We start from the raw sequence: 22392 nt of genomic DNA, 5'->3' as shown, positions 1-22392 counted from the left end.
GGGGGGAGTGTGGACCTTACTAATTTACTTCACTTTCTAAGTCGTGAACATAGGTTCAACCCCGGGCTGAACTGTGCGTGGCCCCGTTGTTGTAAATTGTCATGTTATGTTGTGTAGAGTGTGAATATACCGTATGATATAAACTGTAAAATGTTAAGTCATATATTACTAGACAAATACGTATATAGTTACTAAACTGTGGTTTCAGTGGAAATCCTGTACGTAAATTCAAAATACTTAGGAACACTTTTTCTACCCAATGTGGCATTGCGGTAGGATGTAGGTAATGACGGTACTCTATAAACGGAATGGCGTGTTGCAAGTCATGCAAACGCCCAAAAATCATATCCTAATAATTATAATATAAATAAGAGCTTGCAAGCGTTGGTTCGGCATTCGGAAAAACAGACGTTGTTATACGTACAAAAGTGATAAGTTGGAAGTCGTATCGCAGGAGGCGATAGCGTTTGAATAAGTTTCAAGTTTAAAGATTGACGGTTGGCCGTTATCTCAACGTTTCAATAACATATTTGTGTCGCAAAGAACCAACGTTTGGAACTCCGTATCATAAATCGTGCACAAACCACTGTAAATATCCTATCAAGTGTTAAATACAATTGTCAAAATACAGTCCCATCGTTAGAGTGAAGTTTCGAGAGCAGTGAACCAGCACTTCGCGCAGATTGTGCGAAACCCGTTAAGTGAGTTGAAATTTATTTTGCTTGCATTGTCTTATGCCGAGGATAGAAATAAACGTGAATCTAATTTAATAAACACGCGAAACATAAAACTCGTGCGTAGCCAACAACCATCAGACTACACATGCTCAAATGAAACAGGGTTGAAATTTCAGGCTTCAGACAGAGGGGTTGAAAATTTGCTATGTAATTGCACGTTTGATATAGCAAATGATTCGAACTAAGACTGGTCTGAAATTTCAACTCATTTAGCAAGGCTCAGTTCTGCCTGAGGTTGAAAATGCTCCATGTCATCAGGACTAAGTTATATTGGTTTAAAAATATATCACTTAAATGTTTTTGTTTCGTGACCTTTCCTCTGCAAACTGGTCTCCTAAATATTGGTAAAATCGTCAATGATTTCGTAAAAATTGATAAAACCACTTCTTAATTTTGTCATTTTTTGTCGTTTGATAATCCTCGTCATTATTTTATCTATTTTTCAAAACATTGTTTAATTGCACGTACACATTTTATTGGACACGTGAATTTATACAATAGATCATAGAAATGAATATCGTTAATTAGTAAGTTCTTGATAGCATCAATGTTGAATAGTAATAAAATATTTAAAGTGCTACTGAAGTGAAATTTTGGGTATCGATTTTTTTCTATAATCAAATAGTTCTATCTTTCCTGATCACTTTGGTATAATTTTTATGCATATTGAAGCACGGGATCATCAATAAATTTTTGCTCAAAGTTGGGTTACGCGTGCGAATTTTTACCACTGAAATATTATACGGATGTGACGTAATAAAAAGGACGGAAGTCGAAGTAGGAACATTGATTTACTAGTATTTTGTTAGATTTTTAACACATATACACAATAAAATATGAGTTCTTCAAGCAGTGAAAGCGAACGCAGTTCGGATACTGAAAACTCAGATATGGCAAATGAAAATTTACTTTCAAATTCCGGCGATGAGGATACAATTGTGGCTAATTCAGTTGTAAATCCTTACGAAAATGAACCTCTTGCGAACGCAGTCGGAGAGAATTTTGTGTCGGTCGAAGAAGACGCAGATGGCTTAGAACCTCGAACATTGGAAGCGAGGTTCGAAGGAAACTTTCAGTTAGATAAGTGGTAAGTTGATAAATGTTACTAGAACTCTAGAAGAAATTAAACCATGAATTAAACATGTTATTTTGTCCTTATGTCGTGGTGCATAAATATGATAACAAACCACTTTTTTATAGGTGTGCATGTAGCTTGTGTCGTACTCAACTGCTGACAGATGCCATTGAATACCGTTGTTGTCAATAGGTTGGGCCTACTTTACATAAACTGGTATTCGATGTTAGCATTGAAAAAATTAGCTGTGTTACTCTTCACGAAGAGTACACGATTATGACACATGCTACAGTCTTGAAGAATGTTGGAAGAATGTTGGCTCACTTCGAAGAGACCAAGATGGAAGGTCATACAAGCGTATGACCAAGAATACATGAAAATGAGTTAGTACATTTTTGATTTCTAATTTTGTTTTGTAACGAATGATTAATATCTTGCCATGTATCTCTACTTTTTACCTTTATGTGGTTCATTATTGTGCTGTGATGCTTCACAATTTTGTTGTGTGAAGTCAAAATAATTAATCAAATAAGAATATTTTTTGTAGCATAGTATATTATTTTATAACTAACTTTAAAGTTGGCCTGCTAAGAATATTTGTCCTGCTAAGAATATTTGTCAAGTAATTCTTGTGGACAATGACCTTTTGGATGTCCTTTCATTGGCTGTCCACAATTTTTGCATAAGCGCATTTTTTTTGGATCTGAAGGACCTGTTGAAGCAGCTTGTTTTTCTTTGTCTAAACCTTTTGCTTGCAGTACATCTTGCTGTTGATCTATAAATAACAATTTAATTTGTTTACTTTTAGAATGCACTGGCCATACCTATTATACATGGTAGCATGAACAACTTACATGTGGGAAACAATGGTGTTGAAGATAGTTGTTTCCTATCCAAATGCCGTTGGATTGCCTCAGTTTTGGAAATTCGATCCGAGAAGTTTTGTTTAAGGCTTCTGGGACTTTTCCTTATACTTCTTAAATATGTTGTCCATGGATTCCTCACAACTAAGAACCATGATATTTTTGATTTCATTAACATAGTCTGGAAAAATGACAAGTGGTTAGATGTGTAAGTCAAGAGTACCAATGTACCAAGCCAAGAAAAGTGGGTCATCTTTGGATGCCAACCATTTAATGTTGAATGAAAACCTTCGAGACAACTAGTTTGTGCTTCTGAAGATAGTTTTTTAACATCTTTGAGAACAGATTTTAACTAACTAACTTAATAAAAAATTATTCTCCTTATATTATGTGCGTTGTGATAATATTGCATGGGTTTTAAAACCACAGACTACGTCAAGGATGCGACACCCATATGATAAGAATGATAAGTCTAATCCAGAAGTTTATAAAAGTAGTATACATTGGATGATTGGAAATAAGCGCGTTACAGTTAGTTTCTGATAACATTGCGTGTGTGTTAAAACCGCAGACTTCGTCAAGGATGCGGCACCCAGCTTATTGAGAAATATAAGTTAATTCAAGAAGTTTATAAAACTCTAATCGATTGTAAATGTTGCTTACCTGTGCGTGTTGCTCATTAGTCACTAAATATACGCAATTTTTGCGAAGAGAAGTTATAAAATATGTAAAATTCCAGTTGGAAATATGCTTGTTCGTATGTAATTTTTATATACTAAGAGCTTTAAAATTGAACTTCCGTCCTTTATATGACGTCACGCACTCAAAGTAAAATTCGCATCAAAACAAGCAAATATGCCATGTTTGAACACAAAGTTCGATGCGTTCCCATCGATTAAATTCAGTGGGCGATAGCTCAAAATGATCAGTAAAATACAGAGAAAACGTTTGTATCGAAAAACGAAATATGAAAATTTCACTTCAGTAGCACTTTAAAGTTCACATTCCACAAGGTAGTGCACGTGCCAGAAGGAAATATACACGTGCACTAAACATGCGAACGCAATCACGCGAGGTTGGACTCTACAACGTTAGCGTGAATATGAAATAATTTTGAACGCCAATTTTTAGGCCATGGTAGTTGCTTTTCCTTCCCTTCCCTTCTTCCCGTTACAGGCATGGATGTTTATTGTATAAATTACCACATCGAACAGCTCTTGAAAGATTTCGGCAAGTAAGACAACTCCCTCTGCCCTCCTCCATAGCAACTTCCGTATGTCTATTTATCATTATTCAACAGTTTGCTGATACAAAACTTAGAGTTCACTTCTTGACCTAAACGAGGAATTTTGTATTTTAAGTCGACCTTGAACGTATTAACATTTTATTTTTGGTTTTATTTACATAATTTCCTCAAAAATAAAATTGGCTGACCTTCCATATTGTACTTTCTGAAAGTCAATTAAGCAATTAAGCCATGCATGTAATTTCCCGCTTTTCCTGCATTCTCGACCAATGACACGTGCTAATGACGTAAAGTAAGACGACGTGTCATAAATTGTGTGAAGTACAAAGTCTACAGTTATTTCCATAAACTGGTTTTACTTTCGTTCGATTGTACAGCTTCTCTTTCCTCGTCTTGAATTGTTTTCTAGTAACAGTAAGTACTTTTTTTTACAGATTTCTTGTACAAATATGCTAACATTTTTTTGAGAATTATATATTTCTACTTCGCGACTAAGGTCCAAACTCCACTTCAATGTGCGTGCTATTTTTTTTATTTTATTCAAACATCCTCTTGATTTTCTCGTGATTTTCTGCGTGAAAAATAGATTATAGTGTCTCCAAGATAGCTAGACAACATTAAGTTGTCCATTCTTTGAAAATGTAGTATTGAATAATAAATTACCTGTTTTTATTTTTATTTTAAACGGACGTGAACTGAACAGTATTTTCTTTCTTCGGAATTACTGTATTTGCATCGTCTGTTGTAATTTAAGATTATGATATTTATGCGCCTTATGTAACTACGAATTATGCATTTACTCTCTTAAAGAAAAACCTAAGAAGCATGAGTTCTACTACAGTAAAGTCTAATGTTGGAAGTTACCTTGAACTTGATCAAAAAGGATTAGTTCAAGTTATGTATGTATGGATCGATGGAACTGGACAAAATATGAGATGTAAAACCAAAACTATGGACTTTGAACCGCAAGCACCAAGCGATTGTCCGATTTGGAACTTCGACGGTTCAAGGTTTGAAAGACAATTTTCCAATGATATTCTATCTTAAGATAAAGACATTGGTAATAATCAGGCATTGAGCTCTTTGGGCTTATCATATATTATATATAATATGAGGTTTTCGTTGAAATTATTGTGTATCATATATCATTACATGTTTTGATATTTACAAGCTTTAGTTTAATGAAACATGCAGTATTCACGTGTTATTGCTGCCTGTGGCTGATGAAATATCCAAAAATTTTAATATTGTAATATTGGCTTTTTTATTTCACAAATGTTTTGAATGTTTTAAATTTTATTTGTGTCAATCAAGGTTGATGTGTTTACCGACTTGAAAGTTCATCCCCAGCTCAAGTTTCAAATAATGATTTTTTTTAATTAGACATGTAGTATTTATTTTCATTTTTTTTTGTTATGGAGGTCAGGGTAATAAGAAAGCTTGCCTTTAGAGTCTACTTTCATTTTTATGGAATTCCTGGTACAAACATTTTCACGGTTGATTGAATGTAGTATTTGCCAAGATATTTTACAATAAAATGTTGTTTACACTTAATGCTTAAACAATGCCATATGTTTGTAATTTCATGTCAGTTAAAACATGGATTGTTCAATGTATGACGTCTTGTGACCTGTGTTCAAAGAAAACATTGTTGTGTAACCATCTTTATCCATCATTTCAAAATATGAAAATGCTTCACCTATAGCATTTCAAAACCATGGAACAGCTTTTTAATATATAATTTTAATGACACGTTTTTGTTGCTAATGGTGATTTGCCTAAATTTAATTAATATCAACTGTAGTTTCATGAAATATTTGTAGCCAAAGATGACTTTAGCAATATTACCAACAATTTAATGCAAAGTTAAAGTTATTAGTGAAATATTAGAACTAGCAACTACTTACTGACTGTAATGTCAAATCCTGGCAGTTTCCAGAGGCCTAACTAGAAGGTTAATTGGGGGTGCATATTCATATATTCAGGTGTGGCCTACTGATTTCTTTTGAAAGTGAATTTAATTACAAAAGAAATCAGAAGGGCACAACTGAATATATGAATATACACCAATTAACATTGTTACATCTCCGCAGTGTCTCAAGTTTGTTTTATTTTACTTGATGTGTTATCACATTTGTCCATTTATGCTTTTCCATAATCCTAAAATTCAATCAATCATAAAATTTATTTTACCTCTAGCACTGGTCAAGCAACTGGTGCAAACAGTGATGTTTACCTTCACCCTGTTGCTTTGTTTCAAGATCCATTTCGACGTGGACCTAACAAGTTATTGTTGTGTGAAACATATCATTATGATCATAAACCAACTGCAACAAACCTCAGAAAGTCATGCAAAGCTGTCATGGAAAAAGCTAAAGTGAGAATTTAATACATATAAAGTAGTTGCAGCTTGTATTATATATACCGATACTAGTTACTTTGACATGTGATTTCTGAATAAAATAAATTGAGTTTTATTTATTTTGGTGTATTTTGATGATTTTTACTTGTTTTAGGAAGAGCATCCGTGGTTTGGTATCGAGCAAGAGTATACACTTTTCGATACAGATGGACATCCATATGGTTGGCCCAAGGGTGGTTATCCTGAACCACAGGGAAAATATTACTGCTCTGTTGGTACAGGAAATGTATATGGACGTGATATAGTTGAAGCTCATTATCGTGCTTGTCTCTATGCTGGTATTAAGATTGCAGGTACCAATGCAGAAGTAATGCCTTCTCAGGTTTGTGATTAGCAATAATTTGGATACATTTTTTAATTGCTTTTGGATATGTGTAGTAATAAATGTAGGTCATTGCCAAAAGAATGATTTTCACTTTTCCAGTGGGAATTTCAAGTTGGTCCTTGCGAGGGAATTGAGATGGGTGATCATTTGTGGATGGCTCGATTTATCTTGCATCGTGTTGCTGAAGATTTTGGAGTTGTTATTACATTAGATCCTAAACCAATAAATGGAGATTGGAATGGCGCTGGAGCTCACACAAACTTCAGGTAAGTTTTACATATTGGTGCTGTGAAATTTTGTGTTCAGTGATCCTTCAAGATTCAACGTTTTATCATTTAGTACCCTCGCAATGCGCGAAGATGGTGGTCTCACTCATATTTATGAAGCAATTGAAAAATTATCAAAAGTTCATGATCTTCATATTAAAGCTTATGATCCAAAAGGAGGAAAAGATAACTTACGTCGTTTAACTGGCCGTCATGAAACAGCAGATATCAATACTTTCACTCATGGAGTTGCGCATCGTGGAGCAAGTGTCAGAATCCCCAGACAGTGCGCTGAGGACGGGAAAGGTTACTTGGAAGACCGCAGACCAGCAGCTAATGCAGACCCCTACAAAGTGACTGAAGTTGTTGTACGCACCGTTTGTGAAATTAGCCATTAAACCCCTCTTCAATTAACTGCATCAAAACAATAGTTATATTTTTAGTTTAGATAAAACCTAAAGTCTTTGTCTCTTTGTTGTGTCATGTGAAATGTCGTCGTTTGGTTATTCTTACGAGCAAGTTGATTCTAAAATTTTAGAGATCTTGTTTGTACTCAAGGGTATATTTCTGTATAATTACAAATAAAAGCATGAATTTGGGGATATAGTCATATTAACAATTCTTTAGGAAGTAAGAAAAATACGCCAACAATATTAAGCTTGCTGAATTTCATTCACAAAAATGGATTTCTTCACTTTCACCTCATGCTTTCACTCTCGGCACGTGATGTACAAGTTTTCTTGCTGTGAAAATTCCCCTGAAAGATTCGTATCAGAACCTGAAGTACACTTATACTGTACTGAAAGTGTTCATTCCACGTAGGAGAATGATGTTTACTTGGTCAGTATTTTTTTGGATGTCTTCCGGCTTTGAGCGTAAGAAAAACCTTTTCTTCAATGCATACAAAATATTGCTGTTTCCAGGCCTTTAAACACAATATGATAAGCATGTATTGCAAGCTTTATCCAGAAAAGATTTCACACACTTTTATAAAATCGTTTATTGAACAATAATTCATTTGCAATTAAGTGAACTAACGTAATAGAATGTTTTAAGATTATGTCAGTGTGTACTGCATTGAGAATCTGTGTATAAAAGCACTGAAACAACGATATCGAGCAACATTGTAAACTTTATTCAAGATTTCATCTAGTTCAAATGATTCATTTTTGAAGCTCGTATTGAAATGTTTCTATAATTTTAATGAAGCTGTCTCGTTATTGGTGGGATTTTGTGGTATAATACTTTGGACTTTTTTGTGCTTGCAGTAATTGTTTTAGTATTTTTCTGAACAAACACCTCTCCAATGCCAATTACTTTGTCCTCCTGGAATAACTACGAATGGCTCCTTTGCGTATTTCGAGTTGTCCATTACCCAGTATTCGGTTCCTTTAAAGAAATACGTTTGATTAAAGACCAATGAATAATATCCACCATCAATGTTGTTTGGAAGACCACGCCAGACTTCACTTATTTTCTTTGGATAGCCTGGCTCAACAGTAAGATATTCATCTAACATCTTATAACATAGATCGTCTTTGAAAAACCATGATATTCCCCATTCACCTCGATAAATCATTAAGCACACGCTTGCATCCGGATTATTGGGGATTCCAGGCCAATGGTTTGACACAGTATCATAGTAGCCAATTTTTTTGTCCCAACGGCTATAACCCCAGGATTGTGATCCTTAAAAAATGAATTTTTTTATTAGTTTAAAAAGTGTAAATGATGCCAATCTTTGAACACAAATCGATGATTATCATACTTGCATGATAATAAATAAAAAATTATAAATACCTTTAAGAAAATATAAATAATAATCGGACCATTTCACTGTAGAGTCAAGATTATCAGGTACTAGTCCATTGAATTCCTCCTTAATTTTCTTCGGATAGCCTTGACTTACATAGTTATCCATACTAAATTCATCCACTTTCCAAACCATATCTTTTCTGAACAGGTACAATTCAGCCCAAATGTATAAAGCGCTGTCTACAACCGTGGCACATCTGCCTGAAAAACAATTATAAGCAAACTTTTTAGTTGCGAAGAGAATCAAGGCTTTTACTCCCTGTAATCACATGCTATCCCTCTTCATCCCTTTCTCATTAACAGCGCTGCCAATCATTAAAAACTTATATTCTGGACGTTGAAAACTTGAGCGTACAGTATAAAAGTGCTGATACAAAAATTCAAGTGATATTAAAAAAAGACAAGACAAGATTCATGAGCAATATTTTTCATTTTTGACGTTGTTAAGTCAAGTGACGCAAGCCTGATCATCGCTACAGGGAAATAGCATAAACAACAAAAAGTCAAAAAGATGACAAACTAACCGTATAATGCCTCAACACCCATGCGATCATCCAATTTAAGTAATTTGCTTGCTTTATTATACTGAGCGTACATGACCGAGTTATAGTACTTAGAATGATAAAGACCAATGCTATGACCTATCTCGTGAAGGGCAACAACAAATATATCATAGTCAACATTCCATTTTTCTGCATTATCCATGTGAATGTCGCCATTTATACGTTTAATTCCAGGTAAAAATGTATGTGCAAGAACTCCACCTTGACCATCAAAATTGAATCCATCGCCATGATAAGCTAGTAAATAACAGAAAAAAATAAACTTTTCATGCATTATAAGTTATATATCTATTCTTACGCCCTGTTTTGAAATGAAAGAAAACCTTGATTACATACATAGACCGAGTTGTTTTAGGATGAACGGGAGGTTTTTGCTATTTTCCACTTGTGTTCACACTCATGTGATCAAGTGCTCATACTCATGCAACCAGAAAAAGAATTGACTACCTGAGGACAAGCGGCAATTTTTATCCCAAATTGCCGTGTCCAGTAAGTCTACCGTTGCTAGATGTCTTAGGAAAGCGAGTTTACTCGTTTCCCATGTAATCATGTTGTTTTTACTAGAATTATCTCGCCTCAGCTTGCAGGGACAACTCAAACCATGTAATCGTCCCTCCTAATTCTCTATACTCAACCTACGCCATTTCTTGACGTTTATCATTCTCAATTATGTGTAAAAAGTGCAAGAAATCTTCATAAAAGAGTTCTACACATACTTGGAGCAAACTGAATGAGAATATCAGCATAGTTGCTTGTCGATCTCTTGAAGATAAGGGGTGATACAGCTTCCCATTGGTGAAAAGCTTTTTCAAAAGTCATAATTTGTGTTTGTATTGCTATATTATGGCGATATCTAGTAATTTTCCATGTTACGTATTTCTTCGTCCACCGTCTACGAGAAATGGAATATCGTTTCATTCTTGATACTATCGTCATTCCTAATGAATTTTGAGAATGTTTCGTTATATCTGGTACCCCACAGCGTGGACTTTTTATCGCTTTCAATGTTTCTTCATTAAGCTCTCCTGATATTTCTAGATTTAGTGAATTTTGAAGACTTTTCAATGCATTTTTTATTTCTTCTTTAGTAAATGGATGTAAGCTGTTCTCTCCTATTTCAGTTGAAATTCGTCGTGTAGGTGGCGATGAATGAGAACGTCGATTTTTTCTTATTTCACTCATTTTGTCTCCGTTTAAATGTCCAAATCGTACAAGGTATTGCTTAAAGATAAAAGGCATCCTTTAAGAGAACTTGATAGGCTTCGATATGAAAGTAAGATTTATTATGTATGACAAGAGGTTAATAAGAGAAACAGACCAATTCGTAGAATGTTGTGGGAGTCATACTGTTAATCCAATTCTTATTTTTAGATGAGCTATTCAATTCGTAAAAAAATGTCAGTTGAATAAATAATTCTTTCTCACAACTTTAATGGAAACAGGTGTCAGTGATTAAGTGGTGTTAGGTAACCATTGAACGGCTATAGGGTGAGCGTTGACAACTTTTGGATTATGTCTCGAAAGAGGTTTTATTAAAGAAGTTGAGATTTTTTTGAGATTTTTAAGTTGGAGAAATAAATTTTAAGAAATAGAATTTTGTAAAAATTGATTAATTACTTAACAAGTTCATTGCATGCTACAAAATTGGCCATCAACTTTCTTATTAGAAGGTTCTTAAAATTAGAGTCATGCCTTCAAATCCTGCAAGATAAAATCCTCAAACATCAATTTTGGTGACCTTGCCAAGCCTTGATTGAAAATCTTACCAAGTTTTTTCTCGTGCATATATAGCTTGTAATAACAACTTCTTCCTTACAAGATTTAAAATTTGATATCATGTTTGCGCGCCAAAAAAATAATGCCTTGACTATTACCTTGACTACAGTTATACGGTCCAAAAATTTTGATTTAAAAATAAAAATTGAGGTTATTTCTACATTGATGTTTTAAAGTTTCCTTAAACTGCAAATGATTAGGTATACCGAAAATAGTTCAAGTTTGATTATATTACTCAATGAAATAGTAAATGCGTGATATTTAATCTGTTTAGAGTAAATTACACGCACACTTACCACAGCGTCGAGTTCTTTCATTATGTTTGCTTTCTTCATAGCGACATTGTCGCTGGTCATTGTTTGTAATGGTAATGCTGTTGCCAAAATAGGCAACATTGTCGAAAATAATATTTGATACAATTGCATCATTGTCGTGATGTTGTCACTGCAAAGTCAGTGTCGTCGTTTGAGGCGCAAAGTGTGCGCGTGTGCTTTTTGAGGAGCAAGATTGTGTTCATGAAAATGATTGGCAGTACATACATCGCACATGCGCATCTCACAGTTGGTAATTTGTTTAAAACGCGACGACAGCTTCCGTACTTTGATGAAAAACATCAGAATAGTGATGATATTTTTTTACAATAAAATAAAGTAAAAAATGCAATAAAGTAACTGAATGAAATAATCCATAAAAAAACAATTTTCCAGAGTTCAATATTGTCTTGGACATATCTGACAACAGTGGACGTGATCTTAAAATTATCAAAAACTGTTTTTTAGATTTGATAATTTAAATGCAATATGTTAATCTTTTTCACCCTTTTTCACCTTTTTTGGTGTTTTTATTTTAAACCCTTAAATTTTTATCATGAAAATGGGTATCGTAAATTTAATTCGACTTTCAAAGTGATTTTCGTGTCAATTTGTATTTGTTACGACCAGTCACAAATTACAACACAAAATGATCATGGTATTTAGAAAATGCACGATTCTAGACCACACGTAAGATTTGAGGATTCTTCCCCCTGAAGGAAACGCGGTAGCTTGCTATAGAAAGTTTACAAAACACTTTTGTAATTGTCAAAAATATCAAAATAGAAAAATATTTAAAGGAAAAAACAATTGTTTCGGGTCAGCCGCAAATGTCCTTTACATTTCATAGCAAATAGCTGTTTTTAGTACATTTCATACTGGACTTATTGTTTTGTGTTATTTTCCCGGTCAAAGTGCAGACAAAGCCCGCTGAGTGTATCACGACGAGAAAAGAGGAAATATTTGATAACAGATAAAATGATAGAGCTTTTATCACAAAAAATTTAGACATTACACAGTAATTTGAATGACAAACTGTACCCAATTAAAAAAGTTTTTCTGGTTGAATTGACTTTTCGTTCTGGTTGTTGCAATGGAAAGGGGGGAAATTTTTTATGTGGATTACGTGTTCCTTTTTTCACCATAAAGAATACAAGAAATTAAGCTGAAAACGTTTTCAATAATGTTTATTATATTAATTCAGTAAGCGACAAGATGAAGGTTGACATGGTTAGATATCCTGGGTAGAAATTCCTTCGTTAAATCATCTAATTCTATAATCATAATCTAATAAAGCCAGACGTAAGATGCTTAAAATGAAAGACAACTTGACACCTCGACCGAGACAGCTATCACATTTTGAATTTCCGCGGTGCCTGAGGGTATTTACTTCACGCGATAAAATGTAACGAAAAGCATAATTTGCATCGATTTCTTACCTCTGTATAAACGAAAGATGATAAGTTCGTCGAAGTATTTGGTAGCTATAAAAGAGGTGATGTTTTTGATTTCTTGGAAATTAATAAAATGCTATCAATGTTACTCTTACAGTTATAAAATTGTATATTGACGCGTTCTTCTTATGTTTAATTGATGAAAAGTGAATCAGATGTTAATGTATTTGAAAAGGATTATATTTTTTTACCATACATACTGTATGTGGGACAGATTTTAAGTGAAAAGCCCCCATAGTGTTTTTGCCTCTAGTTAATACTTGTAATTTTTTCAATATTTTGTTGTAATATTAGAAAATTTTCCTATCGTTCTAAGGTCATTGCCAAATATTTATTTCCGTTTTATTGCGGCATGAAGTGACTGAATTGTTAGTTGAACAATTCACATTCTCTCTAATATAGTCATAACAAAATGACATAAATCAAACTAAATTTTTAAATGTTTTTTGACAACATAAAAGGCTGGGGAAAAAGATTTTTTAAAAATTTAAATACCTGAGCAAATCTTTTTGCACTCCTGTAAGTTCTCATTATTTAATTTTTTGAATGATAATTTAGATTTTCTATTGTAATGTCTTACAGAAAACATTGGAAGGCTGAGAGCAATGATTGAGCTAGTAAATACATTGAAGTCACTTATTTATATACCTTATGGAATAGATGAATTATATATACTATAACTGAGCACTCAATCTTAATGAGTTTAATCGCAAATTAAGTTAACCTTCGATCATCAAAACTCATGATACGATTCTTGGAGGAAAAGTCACAACATGGTGCAAAGTTTGTAATACAACTTTCTGTGATAATGTTGATGATCTATTTTTGTATCGTGTCAAATTACTCTATACAACAACACCAGCAGTTACATTCAGAAGTTTGCAAGATATTAATTACCAAATTCCAACAAAGTCTTAACGAGAAAGTATTTCGAAATCGATTGCAATTTCTGCTTAAATTGGTTTTTGCTGTAAAGATTTATAAATGCTTTTAAGATACTTGTTTTTTTAATCATTTCATTCATTACTAAACAATCAGCGCACAAAATTGTCGATCTTTAAAGCATTCGTTTATGTGTTTCTTGGTTTTGTCATTATGTTGAGAATGTCTTTAACATTAGCAGAATCTATTGCAGATAGATTGTTGCAGCTGTGATCTCTTTGTTCTGTGAAACAAGATCATCACTAGACAAATATTGTATGCAAGACCTCTTAAAAACACAAACTGGCTGTGAAAAACACAGTCAAGTTAAGTTATAAAAAATTTGATCTTCTTTTCTGACCTTTGCTTTCCTTCAATAATCGTACCAGTCATATAATTATTTGATATGCGCTGTATTTTACGTATAACAAAATGGCTAGGCACCACAAGAGAGGAGATATTTCGGTTTTGTATGAAAAATGATGCTTAAACTCTCTAATTCGAGGATTACAAATGTTGCACAATCACAAAGCCAAGTATAAGTCAAAAGTTTTTTACAAATGTGTATACAAACAGAGCCCTTGTATACACTAGTCTTAAACGAGGACAGTTGCATTACGCTTAGCGTACCTACTTTTGAACTATTCAGTGCAAATTATTGATAGCAGCGTCAACTGGCGACCCTGAAAGGGCTTTCAAACGACATAAATTTTTAGGAAATAGGTATCAATATTCTGCACAAACAACATCTGTGTTCTGGTTTGAGCTCTAATGAACATTTCTGAATGTGTATCAACAGAGTAATGTCTGTGAACAGACGACAGATTATAACTGCATTATAAAATTGTAATAGAGTAATTGAATTAAATTGTTCAATGAGTTTGCTTTAGAAACATCCGTTGAATCATTGTGATTGCCAATTGGTATTTTTTCCTTCAGCCTGTTTTATATAAAATCCACATAATAAGATTTCATCTTCTTCTATCTGTATTACATGAAGTATCTCGCAGTAGTAAGTAACGTGTTTTTGTAGTGTTTACTTTTAAGAAAGTTTTTTTGTTATATTTACAATGATTCATGTATAAATCTTCTCATTTAAAAAATGAGTGAATTTCAAGCTATTGTCATGGCAGCTGGCCATGGTTCACGGATGTATCCATTAACAGAAAATTTTCCGAAGTCTATTCTTCCTGTTGGAAATCTTCCTCTTATATGGTATCCATTAAACCTTCTATTCACTTCAGGATTTCAAGGTAAAATTTATTTCTGGCATTTTTTTTATATTATTCTCATTATTTCCTCTTAAATTTCCCCATATAGATGTAATAGTCGTTGTTCTTGAGTCTGAAGAATTATTGATTAGCAATACAATCAAGGGATACTTTAAAAGCAAACTTCAAATTGATATAATTCCCATTCCTGATGATGTTGTAATGGGAACAGCAGATTCATTAAGATATATTAAAGAAAAGATTAAGGTAAAATGTTTTTATCCATTGAAGGTTTTTGCTGAGCAGAATTAACTTAAAATACAATAGATACATAACTAGCCAATGCAGGTACATAAACTGAACACGAAACCTATCACCGATGCTAATTAGGGAAATTCATTCATGAATTTTCAATCCTTGTGAACTAAATTGAATTGTGTCTGCTGTTTAATTTTTTAAGTAGCAAGCAATTCTGACAACATAAGAACCGGTATTTTAAATTTTTTTATTGCATGTGTATGTTTGTTATAAATGTTCAATACTTTATGAGAGTTTGCAGTTCTTGCTTGTTAATTTCATTGTACAAAGATGGCTCAAAAGATGAGCCAAACCAATCAATTTATTTTAAAAAGAACTTGCTTTCAGATAGCATGCAAAAGCATGTTTTATACAATCACTTTTTAATGTTTTTCAAAGGATATAAAATAATTGATTTCTTGTCAGCACGACGGAAAGTAAAGTTAAGATTAGATGTTACGTAAAGATTGAAAGTTTTTGTGTGACATTAAAACATTTCTCTTTTGATAAATCTCCCCATTAGACACTGTCACAAAGAATGTATTAATGTTGTTATTTGTGATAGTTGTTGACTGTCTTTCATTAAATTGCTTTCTTAAATTTTACATAAAATATGCTGGATTTATTTAAAATGTAGAAAGATGTACTTGTTGTAAGCTGTGATCTCATTGCTGAAGTAAAACTTCATCAAATGGCTGACATTCATAGAACTTATGATGCAACCCTGACAGTTTTGCTTGCTTGCAATGAAATGAAAGACAATGAAAATGGAGAAAATCAAAAAATCAAAAGAAAAAAAGACATGTTGAGTACGACACAAAGTTTTTTTGTTGTGAAATTAATCAATGTTCAACTTTTTATTTTGACTATATTTTATGTACGTACATGTTTATGTATACATTCTTGTTGTATTCCTGTTGGCTGTAGATTCTGTTCTTCAAAAAATAATGTTTAACTTTAGGTCAAAGAGATATTATTGGTTTGGATGCAAAACACAACAGATTATTATTACTTGATGCTGAAGATGATTTGGATGAAAAATTAGTCTTACACAAATCATTATTTAAAAGGTACTATTCCTTGTATTAAGTACCAAATTAATGTTATCTTCAATTGGTACTCTCTCTCTAAAAGTTTTACCTAAATCTGGCAAACTTTTCTACAGTTTTCACTTTCAGCAGACAGCAAAATTTTTGGAGTACAAAGTTTTATGTTTTAGTTTTAGATTGGTTGTAGTTTTTAAATTATTTGTGTAAATTTTATCAAGTTCTTCAAGTAATTATTATGATTTTGTTTAAAGTTTTTGTTTTTGTGATAAATTTATTGTAGATTTCCATACTTGAAAATCAAGAGTAACCTAGTTGATGGTCATTTGTATATTATCAAGAAATGGGTTGTGGATTTTCTTATTTCAAGTAACAACGTGTCAGAGTATGTTAACGCCTTCAGAGTTTGTAAACGTTGTCGGAGTGTGTAAACGTTGTCAGAGTGTGTAAACGTTTTCAGTCAGAGCGTTGTCAAAGTTTGTAAACGTTGTCAGTCAGAGTGTTGTCAGTCAGAAAACGTTGTCAGTCAGAAACGTTGTCAGTCAAAACGTTGTCAGTCAAAGAAACGTTGTCAGTCAAAGTGTAAACGTTGTCAGTCAGAGTGTGTAAACGTTGTCAGTCAGAGTGTAAACGTTGTCAGAAAACGTTGTCAGTCAGAGTGTGTAAACGTTGTCAGTCAGAGTGTAAACGTTGTCAGTCAAAACGTTGTCAGTCAAAGTGTGTAAACGTTGTCAGTCAGAGTGTGTAAACGTTGTCAAAAACGTGTGTGTAAACGTTGTCAGTCAGAGTGTGTAAACGTTGTCAGTGTAAACGTTGTCAGTCGTTGTCAGTCAGAGTGTGTAAACGTTGTCAGTCAGAGTGTAAACGTTGTCAACGTTGTCAGTGTAAACGTTGTCAGTCAGACGTTGTCAGTCAGAGTCGTTGTCAGTCAGAGTGTGTAAACGTTGTCAGTCAGAGTGTAAACGTTGTCAAACGTTGTCAGTCAGTTGTCAGTCAGTGTCAGTCAGACGTGTAAACGTTGTCAGTCAGAGTGTAAACGTTGTCAAACGTTGTCAGTCAGAAACGTGTGTAAACGTTGTCAGTCAGTGTGTAAACGTTGTCAGTCAGAGTGTAAACGTTGTCAGTCAGAGTGTGTAAACGTTGTCAGTCAGAGTGTGTAAACGTTGTCAGTCAGAGTGTGTAAACGTTGTCAGTCAGAGTGTAAACGTTGTCAGTCAGAGTGTGTAAACGTTGTCAGTCAGAGTGTGTAAACGTTGTCAGTCAAAGTGTGTAAACGTTTAAATATTCACTATTAACGTTTTTTTAGATCACTCAATTCAATTAAAGGAGAGCTTATTCCGTACGTTATTAAAAAGCAATATAGGTCAAATAAAAAACTCAATCAAGAACAAAATTCAAAGATGTTGGAAGAAGAAGGATTAAAAAACGGTAATGGTTACGTTTTGGCAAACAAATGAGAAAAGAAAGACGACTAATATTTCCAACCATTCTTCTAGATATTTATGATTACATTGAAAGCAATTCATTACATGCTTTGTCTCAAACTTTATCAACGTCTGATCTCACTTGTGATGATAGTATACGATGTCATTGTTTTGTTATGGAGAATGGGCAATGTCTACGGGTTAATACAACTCCTCTTTATATGGAGGCTAACAGACTGGTGAGTGAAAATGTTCAAACTAAAACGAACAGCGTGATTTTACTTTTTCAAATTGAAAATTCAGATTCCAAAGATTTTACCAATGCTGTCAGAGATAAAGGATTTTGTACATCCAACAGTCAACGCGAAAAGATCCCAGGTATTTGTTATTATGAGCATTCTTGAAGAAGAGTCATATTGATATACTACAATGCTCTCTTGAACTTTAGCCACAGTTTTTTAATTTTTTGTAAATTTTGTTTATTCTCTATTATGATTGTTTGTTTTTTTTTAATGATAGAATAATAATAGACTTTGAGCTTGTGGAAGCCACTGTAAATGTAATGATGAAGTAGAAATACGTAACTACGTACATACTTTGCATTTTTGACTAGGTGAGCTATGACAGTATGGTTGGAGAAGGTTCACAAATATCAGAAAAAGTATCGATTAAAAAGTCCATTATTGGCAAACATGTGACTATAGGAGATAAAGTTAAGATTGCCAATTCTGTAATAATGGATCACGTCACAGTGAAAGACGGGTCAGTGTGTATTAGTATTAAGATTGATGCTCGTTTTCAATTTTACTTTTGAGCTTGTTGAAAATCTGCGTACTTTATTAAAATATCAAAAAATCAAAAGATTTATTCAGTGTTTGCAAATTTTGCCAATTGTGAAACTTTGTTCATCGTATCAACATATTACTTGGATTTGCTCTTACATCCATCTTCGTTTGATGTCAAATATTTTCACGCGATTCTTCTATATTCCTGGCGTTAAAGCTGTGTAAACGTACACAAGTTTAGAGTCAGCAACCAAACGTGGTTCAAATAGGGACAAAGAAAGCCCTAATTTTAAATGCAAATGCAATTTTTCAGTAAAATAATTTTTCGGTTTTTTCTGAAAATAACTTTCATTGTTTTTTCTGTGATTCAACACAAAAATATTTGCATTATAAGAGTAAAAAACGGGCTAAATTATCTACTGTTGGGCTCAGATAGATAAAGAGTTGCACTTGCTGAAAACACAGCAGGACTGTTTACATTTGTTACATCATTTAATTTAGGTGTAACATAGTTGGAAGTGTGATTTGTAATAACGCTTTAGTCAACGAAAATTGTCAAGTAAAGGATTGTCAAATTGGTGAATCACATACTTTACCAACGGGATGTAAGTATTATTGTTTTTATCATTTAAAATAATGATCATGGTCATACCATACCATAACATACCATACCACACCATACCATACCAAACGTACCATACCATACCATACCATACCATACCATACCATACCATACCATACCATACCATACCATACCATACCATACCATACCATACCATACCATACCATACCATACCATACCATACCATACCATACCATACCATACCATACCATACCAAAACGTACCATACCATACCATACCATACCAAACGTACCATACCATAACATACCATACCATGCCATACCATACCATACCATATACCATACCATACCGTGCCATACAATAACATACCATACCATACCATAACATACCATACCATACCATACCATAACATACCATGCCATACCATGCCATAACATACCATACCATACCATACCATACCATACCATACCATACCATACCATACCATACCATACCATACCATACCATACCATACCATACCATGCCATACCATGCCATACCATACCATACCATGCCATACCATGCCATACCATACCATGCTATACCATGCCATACCATACCATACCATGCTATACCATACCATACCATACCATACCATACCATACCATACCATACTATACAATACTATACCTTACTAAGTTATTGTAACAATTTAGAACGGTGTGAGACATATTATACAGACGTATTATATTCAGCATGTTGTATAAAGTACATTACAACACAGTACAACATAGGATAGCGTTATATGTGGTGGAATAGAATGGGATTGGAAGAGTTAGTAGGTGTGGCAAGGTAATGATGAAATGAAATTTCATGTCCTAACAAAAATTCTTTCGTTTGTTTGATCTAGCGGACGTAAAAGGCGAAACATTTGCTAAAGGACATATGAATATTTAAACTAGGTATCTTATAAAAGCATTACATAAAGTTTTATAAATAAAGGAGAATACTTATGGTACGGTTTGTGGAAAATTTTGTTTAAGGCTTAAAGTAAAAGTTACTTTATCAATACATACGCTATTTCTTGCAAGGTTTTACAACGTTAATGGAACATGAACGGGTGCGAGATAACTCATAGGGACATCTGTCAATAATATGGTACAGCTATTTTATTTTATTAATATAGCGAAGTGCAAAAATGTTGTAAATCAAGGAATAAACGATCATCTAACAATTCATTTAAATATCTCCTCTCGTCCATACAGTCTAACCTCTTACTTTCTTACACTCTCATGAAATGTACGTAGAAATGTAAGTGGTGTTGAAACTATGTATATTTTTGTATGGTGCATTGTAGGGGTAGTAGGGGATACAAGGGGATTTTATCATCGTGGCTTATGCGAGGCTTTATTGTACCTCTCTAACTTATGTTTAAAATGCACGAACGCTTGTGAAAGGATGTAAAAGCGTTGTAATGGTTGATACTGACTGCGAGCAACAAATACTAGACGTCCAATGTTAGTAAAACCACTTTCCATACATTAATAAAGTACTCAATCTGCAAGATAAATGTGTTTTTAACTATATTAATGTATGTATGACAAACTATTTGGCAAAGTTCAATGAAAATAAATAATTTGTTTAAGGATGATTACATCTTCGTTGTGAAAACTTCAATAACATGCGTTGTTCAATAACCTGTTACACAAATCTTGAATGGAAGTATTGGATGCCAAAAGAGGCTTTACGTCTTTGAGTTTTTAACTATGGAAAACTTCACTTTCTTAACTCAAAATTATCCAGATTCAGGCTTAGTACAACCGACCCAAGTCTTAATGCCCATCGACCTTAGTGTAACGTATCGCGCTCACAATTTAAAGTATTAATGTTTAGATGATGTTGAATGTTTCATCTTCGGAGTAATCATGGGAAATCCAATCGTCTTCTATCCATCCTTCATCCTGATCATCCTCATAAGTACACAACTCTTGAAGTACTATGTACTCAAATTCCCTCGGGCTTTCTTGGTGTATGGGTATGTGTCCTTCTCCATCGATAATATGAATGTTAACTGTGTCTTGTTGAGTGCGAGAGCATTTTACCTCGTAGGCCGAACGATGGTCAAACCAAGATTTTGAACCAAATATGAAAGTTAGTGATAGTTTATCGTCAAGACAATGGATGCGTCGAATTAACGGATCCCTTGCCCAAGTATTCAATACACTTAGTTTACTATAAGCATTTTTTCCAGACGACTTTTGTGCATTTTCGCAGAGTGTTTTATAAAATACCCACGGATCTTTTTTCTTATTTAAATCTTGAATGAACTGACAAGGATGTCGAAATAAGCCGTAAACATTACACAACTGTCGACACCAAAAGCACACAATTTTAAACACAAAATTAAAGTATTGCACGAAATGAAAAGCTTTATCGGTGGTGATGATCCATTTTGGAAGAAATTGATTGCAGTTTTTCGTTGCTTTTTTATTTAGGTTTCGATCTGTCATACCAAAAGGTAAAATTGGGAAACCCCAAGGTTCATATAAAGTTAAACGACAAACTCTCCAGGGGTACTTGAGGCTATACAGTGTCGCTATGTAACCGCCAAAATCGTGACCAAGCAGAAAATATTTTTCAATCGCAAGATTCTGTCGCCACAGGTCCAACCATCTCACGTAATTAGCCTCAATTTCATCGACACTTTTGTCCATTCTTGGTCTTGTACTACGAGCAAAGCCTGGTAGATCAATGACATAAACTGTGCAATTTCTACTCAATCGTCTAACGTTTTGAAGAAATGAGCAGAGACCAGAATTAAGACCATGCAGAAGTACTAGTGGTGGTCTGTTAGGAACTCCAGGGTTGAAGATGACTGTTCGTATCGACACGTCTTCAACTGTTATGAATTTTTCTTCGTAGAAACGTCTTGATGATTTTAATAGAACTGACTCAGTTCGCTGTAATTTCATTTCTAACGGTTCGAATATTAGTAACAATTTGAGCAAGAAATTTATGATAGATTTTAAAATAAAACTGAAAAGTCGATCAATTCCAAATAACATTTTGCTGTCGTTTAAAGCCAACATAGACAGAGATCTCTGCGGAACCTGCTCTCTTTATGTATGAAATTTATGCAAATAGTTGTTATTATGATAGCCACAAGGGCAAAGAGCATTAATTAAAGAAAACAAAGACGAGTAAAAGTATTTCTGCTGCTTGCACTTGCGTCTAATAAAATTATTCTAGTATTAATCCAGTCCAATTAATAACGATTACCTCACTATTTACGT

The 22392-nt window shown here is 33.7% G+C and overlaps 4 protein-coding genes and 1 long non-coding RNA gene across 8 annotated transcripts; 2 read left to right on the top strand and 3 right to left on the bottom strand.

Moving 5' to 3' along the window:
• The first annotated feature begins 113 nt into the window (after window positions 1-113).
• Window positions 114-7536, top strand: LOC124434761 (glutamine synthetase-like). 4 transcript variants are annotated; one of them, XM_046984669.1, is made up of 6 exons: window positions 114-701; window positions 4732-4931; window positions 6121-6298; window positions 6438-6665; window positions 6768-6934; window positions 7008-7536. In XM_046984669.1, the coding sequence occupies exons 2-6, from the start codon at window positions 4747-4749 to the stop codon at window positions 7330-7332; spliced, it is 1083 nt and encodes a 360-aa protein (XP_046840625.1). In that variant the 5' UTR covers window positions 114-701; window positions 4732-4746; the 3' UTR covers window positions 7333-7536. The 4 variants fall into 4 exon arrangements, with proteins under 4 accessions (XP_046840625.1, XP_046840631.1, XP_046840638.1 ...); XM_046984682.1 differs by lacking the exon at window positions 114-701 and adding an exon at window positions 3852-3909; XM_046984661.1 differs by lacking the exon at window positions 114-701 and adding an exon at window positions 4209-4335.
• Window positions 2197-2756, bottom strand: LOC124434808. Its single transcript, XR_006944898.1, has 2 exons — window positions 2667-2756; window positions 2197-2587 (listed from the first exon to the last, which is right to left on the bottom strand). It is a non-coding gene; the product is annotated as an uncharacterized LOC124434808 (long non-coding RNA).
• Window positions 7537-8048: 512 nt separating the features above from the next.
• Window positions 8049-11709, bottom strand: LOC124434705 (matrix metalloproteinase-16-like). Its single transcript, XM_046984608.1, has 5 exons — window positions 11385-11709; window positions 10029-10533; window positions 9274-9549; window positions 8735-8950; window positions 8049-8623 (listed from the first exon to the last, which is right to left on the bottom strand). Exons 1-5 carry the CDS (start codon window positions 11514-11516, stop codon window positions 8211-8213), a joined length of 1542 nt encoding a protein of 513 aa, XP_046840564.1. The 5' UTR covers window positions 11517-11709; the 3' UTR covers window positions 8049-8210.
• A 3063-nt stretch (window positions 11710-14772) lies between these two features.
• Window positions 14773-20337, top strand: LOC124434713 (translation initiation factor eIF-2B subunit gamma-like). Its single transcript, XM_046984620.1, has 11 exons — window positions 14773-15027; window positions 15095-15252; window positions 15920-16091; window positions 16244-16352; window positions 16612-16713; window positions 17635-17756; window positions 17825-17991; window positions 18056-18130; window positions 18366-18514; window positions 19039-19142; window positions 20010-20337. The coding sequence occupies exons 1-11, from the start codon at window positions 14877-14879 to the stop codon at window positions 20054-20056; spliced, it is 1356 nt and encodes a 451-aa protein (XP_046840576.1). The 5' UTR covers window positions 14773-14876; the 3' UTR covers window positions 20057-20337.
• Window positions 20338-20615: 278 nt separating this feature from the next.
• LOC124434748 (1-acylglycerol-3-phosphate O-acyltransferase ABHD5-like) lies at window positions 20616-22317 on the bottom strand. Its single transcript, XM_046984651.1, has one exon. It carries the CDS (start codon window positions 22186-22188, stop codon window positions 20989-20991), a length of 1200 nt encoding a protein of 399 aa, XP_046840607.1. The 5' UTR covers window positions 22189-22317; the 3' UTR covers window positions 20616-20988.
• Between the last annotated feature and the right edge of the window lie 75 nt (window positions 22318-22392).

This window comes from Xenia sp. Carnegie-2017, unplaced genomic scaffold (assembly GCF_021976095.1).
Source record: "Xenia sp. Carnegie-2017 unplaced genomic scaffold, XeniaSp_v1 HiC_scaffold_1, whole genome shotgun sequence".
Lineage (NCBI taxonomy): Eukaryota > Metazoa > Cnidaria > Anthozoa > Malacalcyonacea > Xeniidae > Xenia > Xenia sp. Carnegie-2017.
Note: the sequence above shows the minus strand (reverse complement) of the source record. Positions and strands in the feature narration are given on the sequence as shown.